General features: G+C 34.1%; 1 protein-coding gene across 1 annotated transcript; it reads left to right on the forward strand.

Annotated features, from left to right (window-relative positions):
- Window positions 1-7,939: 7,939 nt before the first annotated feature.
- Window positions 7,940-10,786, forward strand: LOC127084481 (putative receptor protein kinase ZmPK1). Its single transcript, XM_051024939.1, has one exon. It carries the CDS (start codon window positions 8,077-8,079, stop codon window positions 10,513-10,515), a length of 2,439 nt encoding a protein of 812 aa, XP_050880896.1. The 5' UTR covers window positions 7,940-8,076; the 3' UTR covers window positions 10,516-10,786.
- Window positions 10,787-13,224: the final 2,438 nt, after the last annotated feature.

The raw sequence follows: 13,224 nt of genomic DNA on the forward strand, positions 1-13,224 counted from the left end.
GGTCTAGTAATTAAATTAGATGGATGTCATGATTTAAGCCCAACTAGAATACTAATATAAATAGTAAGAGGTGAGGAGAGTGAGAATTAGAATTCATTTGAACATTGAAGGCAATAGAGAAAGAGGAGAGGAAAAGTAAAGAGAAGTTAGGGTTTCCATCAAATTGAAGAGGTAAGGGGGGAATCCTTATTATTATGGGTTAGTATGATTGGGTCAATGGGTAGATGTATGTTTAGGTTAAAATCCCTAATTTGCATGATTTTAGGATTCTTAGGTTTTGATGATTATGCTTGATTGTGGTGATTGATTGTGTTAAAACTGTAAATTAACGTTATATATTTGGAGTATTGTGTGAGTTATAATTTTCTGAATGTTTGGTTTTTTATGGAATTGAAATCGGAGGTCCGGAAGTCCTCCAACGATGAAAACCGCGGAAAATTCTGCATGCTGTCCGTCACACTCGCGGCCTGATTTTATATTTTATTGTCGAAATCGTTTTGGTCATAACTTTTGATCCGTAAGTCCAAATCGAGTGCCGTTTGAAGTGTTGGACAGCTGAAACAGAGGGCTATAACTTTGTTTCAGGTATAAAATAATTTTGGAGATTATTTCAGGGATGTTCTGGGGGTTGAAGAAGATGAAAATTATGTTGGATAATTTAGAAAACAATAACTTTTTAGTAATGCCTTCGTGCACGATTTTGATCATAACTTTTAACTCGTAAGTCCAATTTTGGTGGTGTTCGTAGCGTTAGAAAGCTAATGCTCATACATAAAACATGGTATTGATTGTTAATATGTTTTAATAATATTCACATGCCTACTGTATTGATAATTATATTGGGTTATACGTTTGGTTGAAGAATCGTTGCATTGTTGTAATATGATTGCGTGATAATTATGTTGTTATGTTGATGATGTTAAGATGTTGATGAGTTGTTGTTATTTGTTGATATTATTCATGTGGTAACATGAATTGGTTATTGCATGATGAATGGTGTGATGCATAATTATGAATGATATATTGTTATGAATGTGTATATGTGCCATTGGTGGATTTGTGGATGATATATTGTTATGAATGTGTATATGTACCATTGGTGGATTGTGAATGATATATTGTTATGAATGTGTATGTATACCATTATTGAATTGTGAATGATTTATGGTTATGGATGTGTATATGTAATTGTAATTGGTGTGTTGTGATGAATGTGTATATGTACCAATTGTGAGTCATGGTGATATGTGGGATGTTAAGACGGTATATAGATGGTCTTAATTGCATATGTGTTGGTATGTGTGCATTCATTCATAGCATGGTTGACTTCATTGTGGAAGTGGTTAAGCGGTGATCCTTCATTGGAAACAGACGTAGCAGACGTTAATCCTGAAGTGGGATTAGGCGTAGTATTTAAGCGGTGATCCTTCATTGGAAACAGACGTAGCAGACGTTAATCCTTGATTGGGATTAGGCGTAGTATTAAGCAGTGATCCTTCATTGGAAACAGGCGTAGGGCTTTGGTCTTGTCCGGATCGGAAGCGTGGCTTGGATTCTAGATATTGAATCGGAAAGCGGTGAAACTTTGAGTTCACATTGAGGTACCACATGCATAGAGTCACATGTCTTGCATTGAGTCACATTAGAGTCATGTGATAGTTGAATGTTTGCATGGTTGTGATTGTGATGTGTGTATGAGATATGGTAATTGAATTTGGTGATGTTTGGATACTTAACTTGGTGAAATATGTGATTATGTGATAATTGTGATTGTGTGTATATTTGAGAATATTGCATTGAATTTTAGTATTAACTTCTTGAGTGTTAATGTATGTTTGAAACGTGTGAAATAAATGTTGGTTAATATTAGTGACATGATTATCCAAGGTGTGATGAATTCCTTTAATTGTTGATTTAATCATTGTGCCTTATTATGCTATTTCATAATGATTTGAATTCTCACCCTTTCTGTTTGAATGTTACCTTTACATGGGTATCGTGCAGATACTCCAAAGTAGTATCACCGAAGTAGGAGGACGGTAGCTCGCTCGAGATTAGCTGGAGAATTTCCGTATTTTAGTTTGACGATTAGGTAAGGAGTCAATGCTCTGGTCATGTAACACTGAGTAGATTAGTGGTATTGAACTCGTATCTTATTTTGATATGCTTTATGTTATTAATTGTTTTATTTTATTTGAAGTAATTATTGAGAGATGATCATGGTATGGGACATGGATCATATTATGAAATACACGAGTATTCTTTATTTTCCGCTGCGAACGCATATGCTTGAATATTCATGATAATTGAGATGTGTTATTTAAATGACCAGGTGTATTGTTGGTTTTTGAAAGCTTTTAGTTTTTGAAAACGTCGATGTGACGCCCTTTTGTTTATATGCGTGCTTATTTACTCTGATTATGTGCTAAATATTTTGGGGTAGAAAAAGGGGTGTTACATTAGTGGTATCAGAGCCTGGTCGACCAGTTGGTCAATAGTCGTTAGGGTTTTCAATCCCGTTGTATTTGATTCGTGTATCTGACACGATCGATACTGTTTGTCTGATACATTAGTAGTATCAGAGCAGGTCGATCCGTCCGGCCAGGTTGTTTAATTAGGTTTGTTCCCTAGTATGCGACATGTTTGTGAGAAAACTGTCGATGCTTGTTTTATTTTCCATTGGCAGCTTGGGAACTCGAGGATAAGATGAAGGGATCGTATCCAGAGTTATTCGTTTGAGGTGAATTTTCGAGGACGAAAATCTTTTAAGTGGGGGAGAGTTGTAACAGCCCAATTTTAGTAATTAGTTTGTATATTATTATTATTATATTTTATTTTATTTTATTGGAGTGTTAAGTAATTAATCGGTTGTGAGGTAGTATAATAATTGATTATATTAATTGAATTGGTGTATTAATTAATTATTTAGTTGATAGGAGATATCATGAATAATTGAATTAATTAACTTAGTGGATATATGGTGTTAGTTTAATTTATTTGAATTTAAATAGAGATATTTAAATATTAGGTATTATTGGGTCTAGTAATTAAATTAGATGGATGTCATGATTTAAGCCCAACTAGAATACTAATATAAATAGTAAGAGGTGAGGAGAGTGAGAATTAGAATTCATTTGAACATTGAAGGCAATAGAGAAAGAGGAGAGGAAAAGTAAAGAGAAGTTAGGGTTTCCATCAAATTGAAGAGGTAAGGGGGGAATCCTTATTATTATGGGTTAGTATGATTGGGTCAATGGGTAGATGTATGTTTAGGTTAAAATCCCTAATTTGCATGATTTTAGGATTCTTAGGTTTTGATGATTATGCTTGATTGTGGTGATTGATTGTGTTAAAACTGTAAATTAACGTTATATATTTGGAGTATTGTGTGAGTTATAATTTTCTGAATGTTTGGTTTTTTATGGAATTGAAATCGGAGGTCCGGAAGTCCTCCAACGATGAAAACCGCGGAAAATTCTGCATGCTGTCCGTCACACTCGCGGCCTGATTTTATATTTTATTGTCGAAATCGTTTTGGTCATAACTTTTGATCCGTAAGTCCAAATCGAGTGCCGTTTGAAGTGTTGGACAGCTGAAACAGAGGGCTATAACTTTGTTTCAGGTATAAAATAATTTTGGAGATTATTTCAGGGATGTTCTGGGGGTTGAAGAAGATGAAAATTATGTTGGATAATTTAGAAAACAATAACTTTTTAGTAATGCCTTCGTGCACGATTTTGATCATAACTTTTAACTCGTAAGTCCAATTTTGGTGGTGTTCGTAGCGTTAGAAAGCTAATGCTCATACATAAAACATGGTATTGATTGTTAATATGTTTTAATAATATTCACATGCCTACTGTATTGATAATTATATTGGGTTATACGTTTGGTTGAAGAATCGTTGCATTGTTGTAATATGATTGCGTGATAATTATGTTGTTATGTTGATGATGTTAAGATGTTGATGAGTTGTTGTTATTTGTTGATATTATTCATGTGGTAACATGAATTGGTTATTGCATGATGAATGGTGTGATGCATAATTATGAATGATATATTGTTATGAATGTGTATATGTGCCATTGGTGGATTTGTGGATGATATGTTGTTATGAATGTGTATATGTACCATTGGTGGATTGTGAATGATATATTGTTATGAATGTGTATGTATACCATTATTGAATTGTGAATGATTTATGGTTATGGATGTGTATATGTAATCGTAATTGATGTGTTGTGATGAATGTGTATATGTACCAATTGTGAGTCATGGTGATATGTGGGATGTTAAGACGGTATATAGATGGTCTTAATTGCATATGTGTTGGTATGTGTGCATTCATTCATAGCATGGTTGACTTCATTGTGGAAGTGGTTAAGCGGTGATCCTTCATTGGAAACAGACGTAGCAGACGTTAATCCTGAAGTGGGATTAGGCGTAGTATTTAAGCGGTGATCCTTCATTGGAAACAGACGTAGCAGACGTTAATCCTTGATTGGGATTAGGCGTAGTATTAAGCGGTGATCCTTCATTGGAAACAGACGTAGGGCTTTGGTCTTGTCCGGATCGGAAGCGTGGCTTGGATTCTAGATATTGAATCGGAAAGCGGTGAAACTTTGAGTTCACATTGAGGTACCACATGCATAGAGTCACATGTCTTGCATTGAGTCACATTAGAGTCATGTGATAGTTGAATGTTTGCATGGTTGTGATTGTGATGTGTGTATGAGATATGGTAATTGAATTTGGTGATGTTTGGATACTTAACTTGGTGAAATATGTGATTATGTGATAATTGTGATTGTGTGTATATTTGAGAATATTTCATTGAATTTTAGTATTAACTTCTTGAGTGTTAATGTATGTTTGAAACGTGTGAAATAAATGTTGGTTAATATTAGTGACATGATTATCCAAGGTGTGATGAATTCCTTTAATTGTTGATTTAATCATTGTGCCTTATTATGCTATTTCATAATGATTTGAATTCTCACCCTTTCTGTTTGAATGTTACCTTTACATGGGTATCGTGCAGATGCTCCAAAGTAGTATCACCGAAGTAGGATGACGATAGCTCGCTCGAGATTAGCTGGAGAATTTCCGTATTTTAGTTTGACGATTAGGTAATGAGTCAATGCTCTGGTCATGTAACACTGGGTAGATTAGTGGTATTGAACTCGTATCTTATTTTGATATGCTTTATGTTATTAATTGTTTTATTTTATTTGAAGTGATTATTGAGAGATGATCATGGTATGGGACATGGATCATATTATGAAATACATGAGTATTCTTTATTTTCCGCTGCGAACGCATATGCTTGAATATTCATGATAATTGAGATGTGTTATTTAAATGACCAGGTGTATTGTTGGTTTTTGAAAGCTTTTAGTTTTTGAAAACGTCGATGTGACGCCCTTTTGTTTATATGCGTGCTTATTTACTCTGATTATGTGCTAAATATTTTGGGGTAGAAAAAGGGGTGTTACATGGAGTACCATGAATGTTAGGGGTGCTAATATCTTCCTATTGCATAACCGACTTTCTTACCCAATTATCTCTTTCCCCGGGTTTTATCGATATTTTCTCTTTTCTTCAGGAATAAATGAAGTTCGATGGCGACTCTGTTGTATGTTCGAGTGTGCGATGCATTCAGGTATATTTCTGCTAGCTTCAGTTACAACTATTTGAAAATCTAAAAAGCAACTTATAACCACATATTATCAAATAAGTTTATTTCAAAACATGTTTGTATGCTTAGAGATGAATGATGCAAGATTGTTCTGAATACTATGGTAATATAAAAAGCTCAATTGTAACTTGTACCTTATTCTTAAGATCAACCTATTAAAGTCCAATATTATTTTGAAGATTGCTTAATTTCCAAGTCTTGTCACCATAAATTCCTTTTGAACTTAGAGTTTTTTCCTTCTTAGATAATGTATTTGATCTTGATACTTTGGCTTCATCAAAATATAATATAACGTTGGAAACTTGTCTTCACAAAACTCGTTTAAGCAGAAAGTTATTATTGATCTGGACGGGACCCTGTGTGCTCTTTATGGGGATAAGGTCGAGACATCTTCTCATTTGTTCGTGTTGTGCAATTTGATTTCTAGTATCTCATATAGGGATTTTAGGTGGTTAGGAGTTCAATTGCCTTTTTCCTAGGAATATTATATTTGTTTTTGAGTTTTCCTCTCTTTAAGGTCTAAACATAAGTTTAGGGGTATGTTTATTACGATCTAACATGCAATGCAATGGTGTGAATTATCTGGTTTGTTAGTAATAATAGTTTTTTTTCTAATTCGTCAACAAATATGAAAGAAGTAGAGAATAATACTACATTCGTTCTTTTGTATAAGAGATAACTCATTTTTTAGGTTCATTGATTAATTAATATATTTAGTGAGTTTATAGGCTAGATACAATGATTATTCAATGAACCTTAAAAGTTAATTGTCTTTTATAAAAAGAAACATATATAGTAGTATTTTTTGGCTTGAAGTTGGTTTATTAATATATCTCCATTAAACTCTCTCTCCTTTATTGATTAACTTAAAAACTCCATCATGTGTTTGAGCTGATAGCAACTCCAGAGTGTAGATTTGGTCCCTTGATATCTAGTAGTTTTTTGGTGATTACTTGTGAACTTGGTTCATCGTTAGAGAGTTTGGTGTCAGAGCTCTAATTTGATAAATATTGATTGCTAATTTATTATTTTCTCCGTCTCATAAAAAATGTCTAATTTAAATAATTCACGATTATTGAAGAAATGATTAGATGTATTGGTTTTAATAATAAAATTAATATCATTTACTAGAATACTCCTATTAATTATAGTTAAAAGAGTGATTAAATAAAATGAATATTAATAAATAGAGATATGATAGTGAAAAAATAATAATAAATACTATTGTAAAAGGACAATTATTTTGAGACATATAAAATGTGTAAATAAGACATTTTCTAATGAGACGAAGGGAGTAATTGTTTAAGTGTTGGTTTTTTTTTTTAATTTGTTTTTTGCTTTTTTATTGTTAATGTAGTTTTGTTTATTTTTTTTGTTTTGCATTGTTTTGTTTCTTTGGTTGCTTATTTGTTGGTGTTTATTGGCCAAACACTTCTTTTGCATGTGGTCTTTTTGTGTAGTGTTAGTTTTTTTCCTTCTTTGTCAATGTACTATTTCACCATTAAGAAAAATTCCACTATTTAAACCATAACACTAAATAGGATAAAATGATTTAATTGTCGGTAAACTATAACCGAAAGATCAATAAATTGCCTTTAAGATTGTGACTAAATCAAATAAAAATAAATCTAACAAAAGATTGCTTTAATAGATCAAAAGAATAATTCAGTAGGAACACTTCTCATATTTATTGCATCATTATATTTATTTCTATGGTAAAGTGCTCACGTGGATTCATTTTAATCATACAGATTGAAAGTCGCGTACCGTTTCCGTGTCGTCTCATCTCAACTCATAGATAATCTACTTCCCGGAAAATGACTACGTGGAAAATAAAAATTATTTAATAATTTTTTCAGGAAAAATCGAAACTCCATTTGTAATGGGAAATCCCACTTATTGACTCGAAGTTCGACGTAGGTTTGGTAGAAGAAAAGATAGCTGCGAAAGTTGACCGCGGATTTCAAAAAAGAACCTACAAACATAATCAAGATTTATAACATAAAAAACACAGAAAAAGTGGAAAAATATTCATCATGCATGTTATCATTATTTTAATATTGCCACTATTTTTTAACATTTTAATTTTTAAATGAAATACTGTTTAAAAATCACGTGTGAACAGGTGCAGACGTAAAAATTGATTTTTTTAAATATATTTTTTTATAAAATAATCTAGTGGCAATAAATAAAATTTCATGAATTTGATTTCCCGATATAGCTAGTATAACTGAAAATGAGTTATCTTATCGGATTACTACAGATTCAAATAACTCAAATCCGCATTATCATTCTATTTTTGTTTTGACCGAAACAAACCAAAACAGTTCACTATTGTCTGTATAAAGCACCGATCCTCTTCTTTCAAGCTACCAACAATGTCTCCTTCACCATCACAAATCTTCATCATACTCCTCACCGTCCTCTTCCATTTCCACCACTCCTCTTCATTCTCCCTCTCAGTAGAAAACCCTGAACAAAACTTCATACTCTCACCCAACCACACTTTCACCGCAGGCTTCTATCCCGTAGGTGAAAATGCTTATTCCTTCGCCATTTGGTTCACGCAAAAACACAAACACCTTGACGACAACAACAACAACAACGCCACCATCGTTTGGATGGCAAATCGTGACCAACCAGTAAACGGAAAACGCTCAACACTTTCTCTTCTCAAAACCGGCAACCTCGTCCTAACCGACGCAGGTCAATCCGTCGTTTGGTCCACAGACACCGACTCATCAAAACCGCTTCAGTTAGTCTTACACGAAACCGGTAACCTCGTTCTTCAAGAACTAAACACAAACGGTTCCATCAATAGTACTATCTGGCAAAGCTTCGATTTCCCAACGGATACACTTCTACCAGGCCAAACCCTCACCAGATTCACGAAACTTGTTTCATCTAGAAGCGAAACTAATTTCTCATCTGGTTTCTATAAACTCTTCTTCGACAACGACAACATTCTCCGTATTCTTTACGAAGGTCCAAGAGTTTCTAGTGTTTTTTGGCCAGATCCTTGGCTTACTAGCAACGGTGCTGCTGGTAGTGGTAGCAGATCAACTTACAACAGTAGCAGAATCGCTTCTTTGGATTCATTTGGTAGGTTTAGCTCTTCTGATAATTTCGTTTTCAATACTTCTGACTATGGAGCATTGCTGCAACGGAGACTTACACTTGACCATGATGGTAACGTTCGCATTTATAGCAGAAAAGATGAGAAGCAAAGTTGGTTTGTTTCCGGTCAATTTAAACAACAACCTTGTTTCGTTCATGGGATTTGTGGACCAAATAGTACTTGTAGTAATGATCCAATGAATGGTAGAAAGTGTTCTTGTTTACCCGGTTATGTTTGGATTGATGATCAAGATTATTATCAAGGTTGCAGACCCAATTTTCAACTTTCATGCAGTAACAAGACTCATGAGTCAAGGTTTTTGGCTTTACCTCATGTTGATTTTTATGGATATGATTATGCTTTCTATGTGAATAAAACTTACAAAGAATGCGAGGATCTGTGTTCACACTTGTGTGGTTGTGCTGGATTTCAGTATACTTTTACAGCTGAATACGGTGGTTATTATTTTTGTTATCCAAAGATTCAGTTGCTTAATGGCCATCGTTCACAGAGTTTTCTAGGATCGTTTTACCTGAAATTGCCGAAAAGTAGTGATTTTGTTGATGACATGAAGATTCAACAAAATGGGATGGGAAGGGTTTGTTCAACGAATGGAGTAGTAAAGCTTGAGCGAGAATACATAAAAGAGAAAGAAAATGGTTCCTTGAAGTTCATGCTTTGGTTTGCTGGTGGTTTAGGCGGAGTTGAGCTCTTGGGATTTTTTCTTGTGTGGTTTTTCTTGTTTAGGAGCAGCAAAAACTCCGATGAAGAAAATAATGGGTATATTCTAGCAGCAGCTGGATTTAGGAAATTTAGTTACTCTGAATTGAAACAAGCTACAAAAGGTTTTAGTCAAGAGATTGGAAGAGGTGCTGGTGGAAGCGTCTATAGGGCTGTTTTATCTGATAATCGCGTGGCTGCAATAAAGCGTTTGCATGAAGCAAATCAAGGAGAGAGTGAGAGTGAGTTTTTTGCTGAAGTTAGCATCATTGGAAGGCTTAACCACATGAATTTGATTGGAATGTGGGGTTATTGTGCAGAGGGAAAGCATAGGTTATTGGTTTATGAGTACATGGAAAAGGGTACTTTAGCTGATAATCTCTCATCAAATGAACTTGATTGGGGTAAAAGGTATAACATTGCTATGGGAACTGCAAAGGGTCTTGCTTATTTACATGAAGAGTGTTTGGAGTGGATTTTGCATTGTGATATAAAGCCACAGAACATACTTATTGACTCTGATTACCAACCTAAGGTAGCCGATTTTGGTTTGTCTAAGCTATTGAATAGGGATGACCTTGATAATTCAAATTTCTCAAGGATAAGAGGGACAAGAGGTTACATGGCACCGGAATGGGTTTTCAACTTGCAAATCACTTCTAAGGTTGATGTTTATAGCTATGGAGTTGTGGTGTTGGAGATGATTACTGGAAAGAGTCCAACAACTGGTATACAGATCAAGGAAGAGTTGTGTCATGAGAGGTTGGTAACATGGGTCAGGGAGAAAAGGAGAAAAGGATTAGAAGTTGGTTGTTGGGTAGAACAAATTGTTGATCCTAAATTGGGATCAAACTATGATGTTATGAAAATGGAGACTTTGGCAAATGTTGCTCTGGATTGTGTAGCAGATGATAAAGATGTTAGACCCACCATGAGTCAAGTTGTTGAGAGACTTCTAAGTCATGATAATAATTATTGATGGTATGCACAATAAATAGCCATATCTCATGGCTATTGATTACTCCATTGTTCTACCTCTTATGTTTCCACTGTTCTTTACATGTAACTTGATTCAAGAACCTATGATTAGGATTTTTTTTTAAAGAATTAAATTGGCAACAGATAGGAAGTAGGAACAAGGAGAGGTGTTATCACTAGTTTGGAGGTAACATTTTAATAATTTAGTGTTGTAAATTATGAGATAATGAGTAATAAGAGAGTGATCATAATTTTCACATCTCTATATTTTATATCTGTCTATTTTAAGCTCAATCAAATAAGATAAAGACACATCACTTATTTTATACTTTATCATAGGAGGAACAAGAGCTATTTGTGTTCAATAACCTTGAAAAGTCTTCTGTAAATACATTCAGGTTCATATTGGAGGATTTATCTTTTGCAACTGCTTTGGTCACATATACGTTTGAGAGAAGAATATTGAAGGAATTATTTGTTTTTCTTTTCTAAATCTTAAATAAAATGTTAAAATATAGGTCCAAACCTCTAACACTTCATATCCCATACTTCCTTTACACTTTCATAAAATTTGTTGAGAAAAACAAATGTGAGTTAGAAGTGTTAAGAGTAGAAAGTCCCACATTAATCAGAAAAGTGGATAATAAATACTTTATAAGTGAGAGAACTCACACTCCTATCATCTTAAGATTTTGGGTGAATATGTGGTATGTCACTCACAAGGTGTGTTGCTTATAAAGAAAGACTCCAATAAAAAATGATCCCTCATGTTAACCCAAAATTGATGACCTAACAGTGGTATCATAAGTCGCTGGTTCTAGTGAAGGAAGAGTGTTTGTTTGAGAGGGAGCATTGATAATAGACTCACATTTGAGGGGGAGTGTTGAGAAAAACAAGTGTGAGTTGGAAGTGTTCGGAGATGGAAGTGTCACAATGATTAGAAAAGTGGAAAATCAACACTTTATAAGTGAGAGAACTTACACAACTATCACTTTAAGATTTTGTGTGAATATTGTTGATAATAAATCCTTTATGTCAAAGCACCATTCGACAAAGTCTATGGTTGTCGAAATGCTCTATGTGTAGATATTGTATTACTGTCAAAATGTCGAATAAGTGTATCTCAACAGGAATCTAGACTTAGCTTTATTTTGTGTTTTTTAGCTGAGTTAGGGTAGTTGAAGATTGATTGGTGTGCAAACAATCTCATACTATAAATAGGGAGGTACTCTATCATTGTAGTAGTGCAGTTGCATAGAGAAAAGATTAAATAAACTTAAGTTTGAAGGCAGAGAGAAAATCTGCAAAAATATTCTCCATCTTTCCCCTTTCTTTCAAACCCTAATCTCTTTTTTATTCCCCAATTCATCTTTTATTTTCTTCTCTAATAGTCGTTATGCAGCAAAATCATCTTGCAACCAGGATGCGGTTGATTCATTCGAGTAAAAAGTGAAGAATAAGAGACATAATCAATCGGAAGAATTGATTCTTCTTCGTTAAGATTGATTCAGAATTCTCCAAGTTTTGGATGTAATTCCAATATATGGTATCTCATACTATAAATAGGGAGGTACTCTATCATTGTAGTAGTGCAGTTGCATAGAGAAAAGATTAAATAAACTTAAGTTTGAAGGCAGAGAGAAAATCTGCAGAAATATTCTCCATCTTTCCCCTTTCTCTCAAACCCTAATCTCTTTTTTATTCCCCAATTCATCTTTTCTTTTCTTCTCTAATAGTCGTTATGCAGCAAAATCATCTAGCAACCAGGATGCGGTTGATTCATTCGAGTAAAAAGTGAAGAATAAGAGACAGAATCAATCGGAAGAATTGATTCTTGTTCGTTAAGATTGATTCAGAATTCTTCAAGTTTTGGATGTAATTCCAATATATGGTATCTAGAGCACTGACTGTGTGATTATTGGGAGGCATAACGCGATGAATCATCTGAATGAGCATTTTCCAGCAAGTCTTCCAATTTTGAATGGTAAGAACTATGATAATTGGTATAAGTAAAGGAAGATTGTTTTCTGTTATCAAGACAAGTGGGATCTTGTGAAGGAAGAAGTAACACCACTTGCAGAAAACACGACGGATAAGAAAAGGTTGCCCATAAAGAATTGAAGAAGAAAGATTATATAGCTCTCTTTATAATTCATCAATATGTTGATCCAGATAACTTTGAAAAGTTAAGTGATGTCAAATCAGCGAAAGAAGTATGAGAAATTTTGGAGAAGTCGTTTGGAGGCGCCGTGAAGGTGAAAGAGGTGAGGTAGAAAACTCACAAAAAGAATGTATGAATTGCTTCAGATGGAAGACAATGAAAGTGTGGCTGATTTCTTCACTAGAGTGACAAAACTGGTGAATCAAATTAAGGTATGTGGAAAAGTGTTGTCATCAAGATCAGTTGTTGAAAACAACTGATCTTGAGGCCATTGGCTCCAAAATTCGATCACGTGGTAATAGCCATATAATAATCGAAAGACTTATCAACATTGACAAAGGAAGAGCTTTAAGGAACACTTGAATCTCATGAACAAAGAATGACTGAAAAAGCTTCAAGCAAGTCAAAGAGTGATGTGACTTTGCAGGCGCAATCATCAAGAGAAAAGAAAGGAAAAGGAAAATGGTTTGATAACAAATATAGAGGAGGATACAACAATTCGACTGATAGAGGAAACCGATAAGAATGAAATACGTTGAATTAAAGAAG

The sequence above is a fragment of the Lathyrus oleraceus genome, chromosome 5, assembly GCF_024323335.1.
Source record: "Lathyrus oleraceus cultivar Zhongwan6 chromosome 5, CAAS_Psat_ZW6_1.0, whole genome shotgun sequence".
In the NCBI taxonomy this organism is placed as follows: domain Eukaryota; kingdom Viridiplantae; phylum Streptophyta; class Magnoliopsida; order Fabales; family Fabaceae; genus Lathyrus; species Lathyrus oleraceus.

What these genes read in the sequence shown, in the direction of transcription:
- LOC127084481 (XM_051024939.1), top strand. Translation starts at nt 8,077, where the DNA reads ATGTCTCCTTCACCATCACAAATCTTCATCATACTCCTCACCGTCCTC.